General features: G+C 51.6%; 1 protein-coding gene across 1 annotated transcript in view; it reads right to left on the bottom strand.

Annotated features, from left to right (window-relative positions):
* Positions 1 to 4,624: 4,624 nt before the first annotated feature.
* Positions 4,625 to 13,372, bottom strand: part of Cdh15 (cadherin 15) — a 20,352-nt gene continuing 11,604 nt past the window's right edge. Inside the window, exons 5-14 of the mRNA XM_050165267.1 lie at positions 11,390 to 11,550; positions 10,838 to 10,966; positions 10,270 to 10,455; positions 9,205 to 9,458; positions 8,277 to 8,419; positions 7,937 to 8,176; positions 7,494 to 7,733; positions 7,257 to 7,393; positions 6,972 to 7,136; positions 4,625 to 5,967 (exon numbers count right to left, since the gene is read on the bottom strand). Coding sequence (XP_050021224.1) covers positions 5,767 to 5,967; positions 6,972 to 7,136; positions 7,257 to 7,393; positions 7,494 to 7,733; positions 7,937 to 8,176; positions 8,277 to 8,419; positions 9,205 to 9,458; positions 10,270 to 10,455; positions 10,838 to 10,966; positions 11,390 to 11,550 — 1,856 coding nt within the window. The 3' untranslated portion in view covers positions 4,625 to 5,766. The remainder of the gene's footprint in view (positions 5,968 to 6,971; positions 7,137 to 7,256; positions 7,394 to 7,493; positions 7,734 to 7,936; positions 8,177 to 8,276; positions 8,420 to 9,204; positions 9,459 to 10,269; positions 10,456 to 10,837; positions 10,967 to 11,389; positions 11,551 to 13,372) is intronic.

Genomic DNA, 13,372 nt, shown 5'->3' with positions numbered 1-13,372 from the left:
GAGAGAGAGAGAGAGAGAGAGAGAGAGAGAGAGAGAGAGAGAGAGAGAGAGATCCAGGACAGCCAAGGTTACACAGAGAGAAAAAAAAAAAACCAGTAAATATATATGCTCGATACAAAAACTTGTCAATTAGTTTATGATAAAGCAAAGCCCATCCATAGCGCAAAACAAACAAGCAAACAAAACAAAACAAAAAACGAATCAAGGAGAAACTCATAGAATGCTAACCTGCTGCAGCCGAAGAGCTCGAGACCAGCCGGTACCGCGCAGAGCAAACCTGGCGCCGCCCCAGCACAGTGACGCTGCCTGCGGCGACTGAGGCCTCAAGACCTTAAGACCCGAGGGACGAACCTTCCACCCAGAGCCGCACGTGCTCAGCTGCTGGGACGCCTCGGCGAGAAGGCCTGGCCTGGCAGTCATATCTGGACTCAAGCCCAGCAAGGAGCACCAGGGAGTTTCACCCGCAGACACCTGAGTTTGTTCGCCAGGACCGGCCCCTCCCCCTCGGGACCTCCACGCTTCCTGGACACGGGCCCCGCCCTCAGCAGGTTTCCTCTGTGTGTGGCCCGCCCACCGTTCGGCCGGTGCGCTGGGATTTGGCGTCCCTGCGGGTTGACTCTTCTCGGCTCAGCCTTGTTGGACTTCTGGTGGCCGCTCCCTGTGGCGCTGGGGCTAGCGAAAAGGCTGAGCCTCTGTTGCTCACTCCCTACACTGTGCCACCCTGTCCTGCGGCAGAGTTTGGTCAACCCAAGACACCTGTCCTAGAACAGTGGACTGCTGTCTTCCCCATGGTCCCCTGGGTCTCCGCCCTCTGTCTGGTGGGGTGTCATGCTAGGCTTCTCATGCGGCCCTCCTGTTTTGTTCAGGCTGCTCTTGGGTGGACGGGCTCACTCTCCCATCAGGTCTAGGGATGGCAGATTGGTGGGCCTGGGAAGGAAGATTTAAAACACATGGTAACAGTAGGTAGGTGGGGTTAGTAAGGGCCTGGATGCCATACTGTGTGCATTTGGGCTGGTGCTAGAATTCCATGACAGGAGGCTAGGAGGTGTCTTTGATGGAAGGACCTGGTAGTTCAGGTTAGGTGCAGACAAACGGGAATTGTCCATGAGATGCTAAGGCACCGGACTGTAAGTGTGTGCCAGAAGTAGCTCAAAGTTTGGTGAAGAAATGGAGAGGGATAGGTGGGCCTTTCAAGCCACCTTCATTACTCCCCTACCCGGCTGATATCTACCTGTTTTACCTACTGTCCCCTTTGGCAGACTTAATCTCACAGCCTTGGGCTGGGTGGAATTTGGGAAATGGCCACATCTCTGTGAGATCTGCCAGAGGGCACTGAAACCTGCCCCAGCTGGCCCCCACCCTTCTGTACAAGGACCATTCACGCACTGTCTACTCTCACAAGTGACTGGGCTTTAGTGTGAACTCTGGCATAGCAGAAACCCAGAAAAGAGAGGCGGGAGACCCGGGTCAAAGACATTGGCGTCCAGAACAGAAAAGCTCTGAGTCCAGCCCCACCTGGTTTCTGGGGTTGCTCTTGAAATAGCACACAAATAGCAGGCTGGGGAGAGATGGCTCAGCCGTTAGGCTCACAACCAAAACTATAACACACAAGGATTAAACAGGCAAGCAAAACTCCCATATACAGCGTGCATACACGTGGAGAATGTGGTGGTTTGAATAAGGAGGCCCCATAGCTCATATATCTGAATGTCTGGTGCCCAGTTTGTAAACTGGTTAGGAAGGATTAAGAGGTCTGGCTTTGTTGAAGAAGGTGTGTCACTGGGGTGAGCTTTGGGGTTGTTGCTTTGGTTTTCTGTTTGTTTTTTGTTTTTTTGTTTTTGTTTGTTTGTTTCCTTTGAGATAGGATTTCACTGTGTAGTCCTAGCTGTCCTGAAATTAGCTCTGTAGACCAGAGCTGGCCTCAAATTCACAGAGGTTCATCTGCCTCTGTTTCCCAAGTGATGAGATCAAAGGTGTGTGCCACCACTGCCCAGCCAAGAAAGCCCCCAGTTAAGACACATTGGTTTGGTGGTTTTATAAGCTTACTTGGCCATGTCTCTTCAAGGTCGTTTTTTTTTATGATGTATTTAACTTTATTTTATGTGCAATGGTGTGAAGGTGTCAGATTGCCCTGGATCTGGATTTACAATCACTTACGAGCTGCCATGTGGGTGCTGGGAATTGAACTGGGGTCCTCTGTGCCATCTCTCCAGCCCATCTTCACAGTAATTTGCACAGTAACTAAGACATGGAAACTGAGGCCCTAGGATTACACTTACAGTTACACTCAGGTTGTAGTGCGTCATCTAAGCCACCAGCTGTACTCTAGTGCCCTGTCCCAAGGGGACACCTCTCACCAACAGGCACAGAAAACACATGGCCTTTGCTTCCCTCCTGCACTGACTCCTACTGGGGCTGCAGAGTCACAGCTGGGGTCCATCCCAGCCACTGAAGGATACCCACTTCATCCATCACTCCCCTATCTGGCCACATTTCCAGTTGCACAGTCGCATCCTATAAACTGAGACAAAGGATATAGTTGAGCATTTCAAATGCCTAGCGCAGGTGTTACAAACACACACACACACACACACACACACACACACACACACGCACACACACACCCCAGGAATCAGTGTAAGCACGGAAAGTGAGCAGTGCTTGGTCTCTGCTCTGGTCAGACCCCTAGGATAAGGAGAGCTGTAGAATTCAGTCCTCTTTTTGTCTGGATCTGGGGGTTGGAGGGGACCTCGCTCCTGCCCCTCACCCATGTACACACACACATGCACACACTCACTCTGAACTCACCAGGTCTGTGCTTGCTGCCCCTCCCACCAACCATGCCGAGCAAGGCCTGGAGGTCCCTCCTGAGGCTAATGAGGCAAGGGACGCTGTGGTGAGAGTGCACCAGTCATCCACGGTCTGCTGAATAGTGTGTTATTCCCACCCACTCCTTAGACTCCTGCTTTCATACAGAGGCTTTACATCATCAAAACAGTACAAGTGTTAAAAAACGACAAAGAAAAATACTCGTCAGTTTGTTAAGCAATGTGACATGTGCTCACAGTGTTTACCTGTACCTCATCAGGAGTAAATCCTCGAGGCTGCTTGCTAATCGTTTATGACAAATGCATGTCACTCAAATTGCAAACTGTGGCAAATTAAGATACGTGCATGTAACAATCAATACATATTCAAGTTTCTTAATGGCCTCTGCACAGACTAAAACAGCCACTAAACATGTGATAACTCATTGCTTACAATGTTTTTTATAGATGGGAATCCCTAAATTTATAAAGATGGATAATGGATTCGGATACACGACAAAGCATTTCAGCAGTTTTGTTCCCAATGCAATATCAAACATAAAACAGGCAGTCCTTATAATCCTCAAGGACAAGGAATCATGGAGCGTGCCCATGGCTCCTTAAGAAACTCAACTTCAAACGATAAAGACGGAGGAGTTATACCTTCAGTCGTCACACAACGCCTTAAACCGGGCCCTTTTTACTCTAAACTTCCTGAATGTGAATACCTGTGAGAAATCTGCCACGGACAGATTCTGGCATGACGGACCCAGAGTGACCATCGCTAAAGCGAAATGGAAAGACCCTTGCACTTGATTATGGAAAGGACCCGACCCTGTTTTAATATGGGGTAGAGGGCACGTCTATATTTTTTCACAGGAGGAGAATGAGGCATGACATGTCTGGTTTGGTATTCACAGCCAAAGGATGCCAGCCCTATTGACATCATAGCCGCTGGTGTGGGGTGAGATCTCTGAACCTGCATTCCTGACCCTCTTCTGTCACCATGCTGCAGCTGGAGAAGGGAAGGAAGATGGTGATGATGGCTGGTGATTCCCATCTTCTTGGTGGACCTACTGGACTCGGTGAGTCCTATTTACCTTGGAGCTGGCCCAGGAACACTTACTGAATATTTGGCAATTTATTCATACTATATCTTGGGACACAGAACTCATTTTTGCCAGTATGGTGTACAATAATCTGCTGATTGAAATAAAAGATCTGAAAACTGAGACCTTAGAAAATTTCCCCTGGGGGTGGGGGAGAGACTTTTAAACCAATGGAACACTATTATGGAAGCAAAGAGTGACTGAACCCCTCTTCAGAGAGAGAGGAATGACATAAAAGATTTTGCTGCTACTCAGAGACTAGGACAGTTCAGACTTGTAGGGATAAGTCCCACCCCTTAGGGGGCGTGTTCGCCTCAGGCTAAAGTTTTCCTATAAATTTGGCGATGTGCTCCCAGCGCTTGCTTCTGCTTTCCTGGTCTCCGCGGGAACGGTGGTTCTGTAAGTCTATTCCTCCATTAAAGCTGTCTATATTTTGACAATCTGTCTGCATTCGCTTACGCCGTTACACAGACTTGTCTTTGAAAGTTAAAAGCAGCAATGCAATTCCTAGGAGAGGAAAAAGACTCACAGCTCACCCATCACAGAAACCTCTTCTTGTCCTTTGATTGGAATTGATTTAAGAGAACTGTGATTTGACAAAATGTGTATTTATTGTTAATTGCCATAACAGAATCATGGTATTGACCTGTTGATGTTTGTAACTGCTTTAGTTCACTATGAAGGTGTTAGTGGTTAAAAAAAAAAAAAGTTAGAGTTTGAGAAAAATCTGACATGATGCCAAAAAGTTCATAGATTTGATATGTTTCATGAGACAAATTTGGAGTTTGATGCAGCTAGAAACAGTTTTGACCAATTTTAAAAGGCTATTCCATCTTGGTCATCCTCCACACCTTTATTAGGAGATATTGTGTCCCTTGGAGCAGGTATATCACAAAGCATTATCTGCTGACATATGATTAACTCTCTTGACAGAAAGTTGGCTCAAAGGTGCACAGCACCCAGAGAGGCACTCTCCCTTAACCCTTTGTTAGCAGATTATGGTAGTCAATGATGGATAAGATCTTTCTCCACCCAGGCAACCTAGACAGGGTGTGTGCGACATATGTACCAATGACAGGTAATTCTGGAGAGCAGAAGAAGATGCCTAAGCCAGGCAGAGTCGTCTGTCCTGTAGCAGAAGCACAGGCTTTATTAAATAAATTAAAAACGGAAGAATATGTGGGCCCTGCTGCTCCACCTCGACTGAAGGTCAGAGTTTAAGCCTGTCTTGCTCTTTCAAAGTTATTGACAAGAAATCCGACTTCAGAAGTGGCTACAAACAAGATACCCTGACCTAGGGTGTGCTTATTTGGTGTTTTGCATATTAAGGTGGTCCACAGAGGTGGATCCACTCTACCCTGACCAACAAAGTTCAGAGAATTTAAGCCTATTCCTGCTCCTTTAAGGCTGTAACAGGAGGTTTGACTCAGGGAGCGGCTGCCTATATGATGCTTGATCTAAGGTGTAGTCACTGTATGTCCTGCCTAAACAACAGAATACCTGATGTTTCAAGTAAGTATTGAAGCAAGTAATTGCTCTGTTTATTCTTTGTGTCATGTTAAAGCAATCGTTTGCCTTCTCCCCCACTTTTGGGATTGGAGTATATAAGCATATAGAAAATAAATGCAGATGAATTCAATATTTACTGGATTTCCCTCCTGGTTCTATCCTATATCTCTGTATTTTTTCGTCTCTCTGTTCCTCCTATCTAGTTTTCTAATCCACACGCCCCTACCCTGTAACATGTGAACCCTGTTGAGGCAGGACCCCAACAGATGTCACCCCAGCATGTGGTTATGACAGAGTGGCCATGTCCAGACAGACAATACATCTGCTCTTGACTCTGCTTCTCATTGATGCCCATACATGTCTGCCAGCCGGGCAAAGCGGGGGCCCCAGTCACGGAGGTAGTCATAGTCCTGGTCCTCATCTCCCAGGCTGGTCAGGATGGAACTCAGGGTCCCTGCCACAGAGCCATCTCCCTCGTAGTCATAGATGAGAGCTGTGTCATAGGGAGGCACGCTGGGGTCACTGTCCGCAGCCTCCAAGCCCTGTGGGAAAGCCACATAGACCTCAAGAGGCAAGCCAGGAGCCTTCTTGTGCTCAGTCTTAGCCAAGGCTAAATCTGCCCTGGGTACTGCACCAGATGAGAACCTCTCTTAAGCGGGGTGGGGCAGATGCAGAATATCTCCCAGTACCTATTGGGCTAGCAAGTAAGGTTCTGCTACCTCCAGCCTTTCCCCATCAGCATGGAGAGAAGCTATCTCCTTGTCATAGGTGTTCCTCCATCCCTAGCCTATCAGGAGCCCTTCCTTAAGCATCTGGCCTCAAAGCCGGGGGAGGTGGTGGTGCATGCCTTTAATCCCAGCACTTGGGAGGCAGAGGTAGGTGGATCTCTGTGAGTTTGAGACCAGCCTCGTCTACGGAGCAAGTTCTAGGTCAGGCTCCAAAGCTACAGAGAAAAAAAGCATCTGGCCTCCTCCAGAGGCAGTATCTCCATTGCCACCCCGTCATCTTGTAACCAGTACCTGCACCAGGCTTACCACCCCCAAGGATACCCCTGATCTGCTGGGAGCTTTCTCTGGGCGGTGTGGGCAGGACATTCCCTGCGTGGCCCAACCTTGCTGTCCACCCCGCACTCTGATCATCTTTTGTGTAGACAGTACTCATCCATGCAGTGTTCAAACTGATGCTTTGCCCAGATGGCCGCAATGCACGTGCTGCCCACACCTCATCATAGCAAACATAAGGAGAGAGGTCATGCAACATGCAAGGGTATGTGTGCCTCACAGAGCGACGGGAAACGGGTGTCACGGCCAGTGTTGGCTGGTCATGTCCCGCTCCAACCCACAGTGTTTGAAAGGCGCCAGACCAACCCGCTCACCCACCCTCTCCTGCTTTCCTAAGGCTCAGCCAGGGTCCTGCTGGTGAGCTTACCCCCTGACATCCTACAGCATGAGGTCTGGAAGCAGGGTGCGGACATGGGTGTGTCTGTGCGCATGTATGCACACAAGTGTGCATGTGCCCACTATGTAATCAACCCCAGGGCACCTACATCACTGATAAAGTTGGCAATGTCAGATGGGCTGGTTGGGAGCACTCGATGTGGCTGTGGCATGTAGCTGAAGGGGGCATCCCGGCGCAAGGGTGGCCTGCCCAGAGAGCGGCTGGTGGCCCTTGGTTCCACTGGGTGGCGCAGCTGGTTTATGTCATAAGCATCCTGTAGGCCAGTAAGCAGTTAAGTTCAGACAGAGTAGGGACCTTCTAGGAGGCTGGTGGGCATTCTAGGGGCTCCTTTCCACGGATCCGTGTGTCTAAACCATCACTTCGGTCTCCTTACCTGGTCCTCCTCCCCTCCTCCTTGCTCGTCGTAGTTAAGGATGTTGTCCCGAAGGTCCTCTTGTAGCCCATGCAACAGACTCTTGTCACGTGACTGTCCCCGGAACCGTGTGCGGAGTGCAGCAAGTAAGATGAGAACTATGGAAGCAGGAGAGACTGGCTGCGGTGTGGGCGCTTAGAGGACTTGGGGTGGGGAAGGGATCCAGGAGGGAGGGCAGGACCAAGGACCTGCACTCACCGAGCAGGACCACAGTGCTGGCAAGCACAATGACCAGTGCACCCAGGCTGACGCCTACACCTCCTGCTAGCAGTGCAGCAGCCCCAGGCAGGCAAGTGCCATCAGTCCCACAGCGACACACGGTAACGTTCAGCGTTTGCTCTCGCTGCTGGGGTGGCTCCCCGGAGTCCTGGAGCAGCAAGCTCAGGCGGTACAGGCCCTCAGAGACCTGATGTCGGAGCCTCAAGCGTGCATGGCTCACTGCAGAAGGTGCAGCAGTCAGCAGAAGCTCCGCAATAACCCCGCTCTCGCCCAGAGAGTAGCAGAGTCACTGGGTGCTGGTTTCCCCACAACCCATTGAGTACTGTGGAAAATAAACCCGGCCCCGCCCAAGGATGTAGTCACAGCGATACATTCTGTTGGCTGGCTTATCTCCTAGGTCCCAGGGTTATGGGGCAACGCACCGTTAATCTGGCTGATGCTCCAGTTCCGGCCAAGATCTGGGACCCTAGGGTTCAACTGGAAATGGAAAGGGGCCCCATGCGGAGGCAGGTCTTCATCCGTGGCACCAAGGAGGAGGCCAGGGCCCTGGTCTGGTTCACTGCACAGACTGCCGGATGGAGGAGGGGCCAGTGCAGGGGCATGGTCATTGACTTCTAAGATCTCAATGGACAGGGTGCCCGTGGCTGTGCTGGGTGGTATGGCTGGAAGGAAGGGATAGCTCATAAGCTACCCTGTCAGCCCACAGAGGAAAGTGCTGGGCTGTGGGACAGAGATGCCACCCAGGGCAGGGGCTTCCCTCACCATTGTCCAGGGCCAGAATGATGGCCCTGTACCAGCCGTCCTTCAGAAAGGGTGAAGCAGGGCTCAGTACTCGCTGGGTCTGAATCCTGCCCGTGGCCCTGTCCACTTGCAGCCAGTCTTCTGGGTCATAGTCCTTGGAGTAGCTGTTGGTGGAGAGGGGAGAAGTGGGATGAGGCCCACCCAACACACCCAGCTATGGGGCCACATATCATGTATACCCTGATTATCACATACACACCCATGTGTGTCTGACAGGCACAGTGGCTACCCAGCCCTGAGCTAACTTTTCTTTTTTATTCCACTTTATATTTTAAACATTTTCACATTATTTTTTTTTTTGCATGTGTGTGCACCTGCGTGAGCACCATGACACACGAGAAGTAAAGGGGCGATGTGTGGGAACTGGGTCTCTCCCCTCACCAGGTCGGTTCCAGGAAATGAACCTATGTGGTCAGGCTGGGTGGCAAGCACCTTAACCCACTGAGCCATGTTGCCAGCCACCAACTTCCGAAGCTGGTTATCTGGCCTAGCTGCACACGAGGCATGCTCCTGCCCAGTGCCCCTCGGCAACGGGCAGTCTGCATTTCACCCTGTTTAGAACCTGGCACCATGGAGACACTGTGTCAGACTCGAGACTGGCGGTGAACTTACAGCATCAGGAGCTCTCGCGGAAACAAGGGCCCACGTAAATGGATAGGTCGGCAGTCAGAGACTGGCTAAGACCAGTCTTGGACCACGCGTCCTTACTGGAGCCCAGCTCTGCCCTGTGGGATGTGGTCAATCCACATGCACATATAGGTATCCGAGGGACTTAATACCACATAGCCCCCCACCAATTCTCTTTCACCCTCAGAATCCAGATGTACCCACCACAGGAATGGGACCACTGATCCCTCTCCCCGACCCCCAACACCTCAGGGCACCCCACCTGATTCTCTGCAGCTGCTGTGTATCAGGGTCTCTGGCAGAGAAGGTGGCCACGGAGGTGCCTGGGGGTGCTCCTTCGGCTATGCCCGTCCTCAGTGGGTTCTCTGGAAACACTGGAGCCTCATTGATGTCCTGAACCCACACACTGACCCTGGTCTGGCCCCGCCGGGCCCGAGGGGCAGCTGCCTGCAGTGGGGCCTCATTCTGCACAGACACTCTGAGCTCATATTGCTCACGGCTTTCATAGTCCAGGGGCTGTGGGAGGAGGGCAGACACAGCTGAAATCCAAGTGCCAAGATGTCTGTTCTAAAGACTCTGTCCCTGGACCTGTCCCAAGAGCCCAGTTTTCCTCCCCACCCCCTTTAAATCTTGGCACAATAAAAATTATGCACGGCTCAAATATTAATAGGTATGAATTTGCTGGGTGTGGAATGGCAGTTTCATGTGTTACTCAATGACTACAGTTTTTTTTTCAAATTATTTATTTTTAGCACTAAATTTATTTTTTCAAGATTTGATTTTGTTGGACTACAGTTTTTGTATGTAGTTATGAGGTGGATAAGCCAGCTGATACTAAGCAGGGGGCCATCCTGGCTCACAGAGGTCCTCCACTCTGCAGGTTTTAAGAGCAGCAAGAAATTCTCCCTTAAGAGTTCCAGTCTGCCTCAAATTGTCTCACCAGTTTCTTCCAACAAATCTTCAAACACACCAGCATCCAAATGCATCTGTGTCTACACGTGCGACTGCCTGTGCCTCTATTATATTTATACCTGCTTCTCGGTAGGAACCGGACTCATGCTGGTGCATAAGTTTGCTTAAAAATGTGAACCTAACTAATAAGGAAGGAGAAGGCTGCAGTAATGGCATTTTGTGGGTGCCTCCTACTGCCCAGTCTGGCCGGAGACCCATAGTCAGCACCTAGTCCATCCTGTGCCCTGACCTAACCTAGCGAACTGGTAGGTTAGCCAGCACCTTTCTACCAGTGAGGAACCCAGGGCAGGCTGCAGGAAGATGCCTGTGGCAGACTCTAGCTGAGGGGAATACCCATGACAGCGGCACAGCTCACCTTGACCACAGACAGCACACCTTCATTGGTCCTGGGGTCTGTGTAGATCTTGAACTGCCCATCGGGATCACCCTCCAGGATGGTGAACTTGGCCACCCAGTTAGGGGACCCAGGCAGGTCTCTGTCCTCCACCTCGAGCCGTCCCACATCCACTCCAGCGACAGCTTCTGCAGCCTCCATGAAGAACTGGGAGAGCCCAGCCCCAGTTACTCACCAGATTGGCAGATTGGGAACGGGAATCGTCAGAGTGCCCGGCCCTGTGACCCAGGGTGCCTGTCCTTGCTTCGGGCCTAACTACGCTGCACAGTACAGGACATTTCACAGGTCTGTCTTTTCCCCGAGCTCCCGATCCAGCCTGCTGTTCCTGGATACGGGACCAACTATCCTCCTCACACAGCAAGGGGCCCGGAGACTTTCTCTGGGCTGAGGACCCTGAGGGCACTGTGTAGCTGCTTCTCTCTACGGAACCTCACATGTAATCTGTAATCTGTGTTCCTGGGGCCCCTCTATTTCAGGCCCCCTACTCATGCACTGCCCTTCCCCCAGCCCTGAAACCATCCGTCTTCACCTCGTCCTTGGTGAACTCAGGGGCATTGTCATTGATGTCATCCACAGAGATGACAGCCAAGGCTGTGGCAGTGAGGCCATCTCCCGACATGTCTGCCACCTGCAGGGTCAGGTTATACACAGCGACCACCTGGGGGACAACGTGACATGAACTCAGATGTGATACCTAGAGACAACCATTCTAGGACGGCAGCTGAGCCGCCTACAGCTTGCCCCTTACAGGGTCTGCCCCTGCCTCAGCCTGTGAGTGAACAAGAGGTCAGCTGTGGTACCAGAAAAGTCAGATGTTAGGGACAACAGTAAGCAGAGGGAGCCGCATCAGTGGCTGGAGCAGGAATACCCTGGTGCAGCCGCACAGGCAAGCCTCAGAGGTGTCTTTAGGCATAAGTGACTGGCCCAGAGGGTTAGAACATGATCAAAGAAGGATCAGGGTAAGAGTAATAATCACAACATAAGCTGAGAGGTGGGAAGGCGTTGCCCTGTGAGGAGCCCTGAGGCTTGAGGGGATCGGCTGTGGGGAACAGGGCCTTCCTTGTCCCTGGGGCTGCCTCACCTCACGGTCCAGCCCCACTTGCACCGTGCGGATCTCTCCAGTATGCTCGTCAATGCTGAAGAACTCAGGGGTGCCCTGCTCCAGGATAGAGAACCTGAGAGCAGCATTGTCTGTCTCTGGATCATCGGCATCCGTGGCCTCAGCCCTGGTTACGAAGGTGCCTAGGGAGGACAGGGGAGAATGTGGTCCACCACCATGGGGGCAGGTGGGGTGGGGCACCAGTTGGAGCGGAGTGCTCCCGGTGTGCACAGACTCCCTAGGTCTGACGCTGTGAGCACAGAGTGGGTAGAGAGCCTGCTTTCTCGACTGCCTGTGTCACTGGGGCTGACGGTGTATGGCAGCCTCCAGTCAAGGGCTCTCCCACTGTCTTGCCTATACAAGGCTGACCACTGCAGGAGCATTTCAGTGGAGAACCAACGGGTGGGTCTTCTACCAGATGCCAGGTAGCAAGTGGAGCTAATGTACCCGGTCGGAGTAGTAAAGCCACTGGGATCCTCAGACAGCCTCGAGCCCTGGGGGTCACACCTGCCCAGGTGAAGGATACACAAACACGTGGGTACAGATCCAAGCAGGTACCCAGCATCCTCCGAGGTCCTGCCTGTAGAGAAGTGGTGGCCACTGGGAAGGTGCTACTGGGGGGTGGGTCCTCTTCACCTGTCGCCTGCTTTTCCCTCAGAAGAGATTTATTTGGTCTGACCCTTCCTCCAGAACAGAGGTAAGAAAGCTGAGGCAGTGGAGTGGGTCAGGGGGAGAGGACAGGGCTCTGGGGATCCTGTGTCTCGGGTCTTGGCTTGCTCATGGGTGATGTCATTTGCTGGATGCCCTGCTTCAGGCCTGCCTTATACAGACAGGAACCCCTGGCTGGGTGATTTCAGCATAGTACTGGCCCCGGGACTGAAGCCAAGGACAATGCTTCCAGCAAGTTCTTGGTCATGGGACTCAGATTCCCAATCCCGTGCTCTGGGAGTGTTCTCTGGCACACAGGTAAGGAAATATAGGCGTGAGGAGTCAACTCCCCCATCAGAGAAGGGGCTGCGGCGTGTGGTGGGGGCAAGGGACCCTGAGCTAATTTGGAAGCAGAGGTATCACCAGGAGCTGGGACCAGTGTGCTGTGACTCATACAGGTATGAATGAGTTCACATGTGTGTTCACATGTGCACATGTCCAGATGTGTGTATATTCAGATATGAGCACACTTCCCAGATGCACGGAATATCAGACTATAAGAATCACAACTCCAGAGGCTAGAGCAATGGCTCAGAGTTTAAGAGCACTAGCTAGCTGGGCGGTGGTGGCGCTCACCTTTAATCCCAGCACTGGGGAGGCAGGGATAGGTGAATCTTTGTGAGTTTGAGGCCAGCGAATTCCAGGACAGGCTCCAAAGCTATAGAGAAAACTTGTGTTGAAAAACAAAACAATCCCAGCACTCGGGAGGCAGAGGCAGGTGGATCTCTGTGAGTTCGAGACCAGCCTGGTCTACCTGGTCTACAGAGCTAGTTCCAGGACAGGCTCCAAAGCCACAGAGAAACCCTGTCTCGAAAAACAAAAAAAAATAGACAGACAAACAAAAAAAGAAAAGAAAAAGAGAAAGAGAAAAGAGCACTAGCTATTCTTCCAGAGGCCCAGGTTTAATCTCTAGCTTCTAGAGATTCACAGGGCTGGAGAGATGGCTCAGTGGTTAAAAGCATTGCCTGCTCTTCCAAAGGTCCTGAGTTCAATTCCCAGCAACCACATGGTGGCTCACAACCATCTGTAAAAGAGGTGTGGCGCCCTCTTCTGGCCTTCAGGCATACAGACAGAATATTGTATACATAGCCGGGCGATGGTGGCGCACGCCTTTAATCCCAGCACTCGCCTTTAATCCCAGCACTCGGGAGGCAGAGGCAGGTGGATCTCTGTGAGTTCGAGACCAGCCTGGTCTACAGAGCTAGTTCCAGGACAGGCTCCAAAGCCACAGAGAAACCCTGTCTCGAAAAACCAAAA

Source organism: Alexandromys fortis, unplaced genomic scaffold (genome assembly GCF_014885135.2).
Source record: "Alexandromys fortis isolate MF-2015 unplaced genomic scaffold, M_Fortis_MF-2015_v1.1 scaffold_165, whole genome shotgun sequence".
NCBI lineage: Eukaryota > Metazoa > Chordata > Mammalia > Rodentia > Cricetidae > Alexandromys > Alexandromys fortis.
The sequence above is the reverse complement of the archived record's forward strand: the minus strand, read 5'-3'. Positions and strand labels throughout refer to the sequence as shown.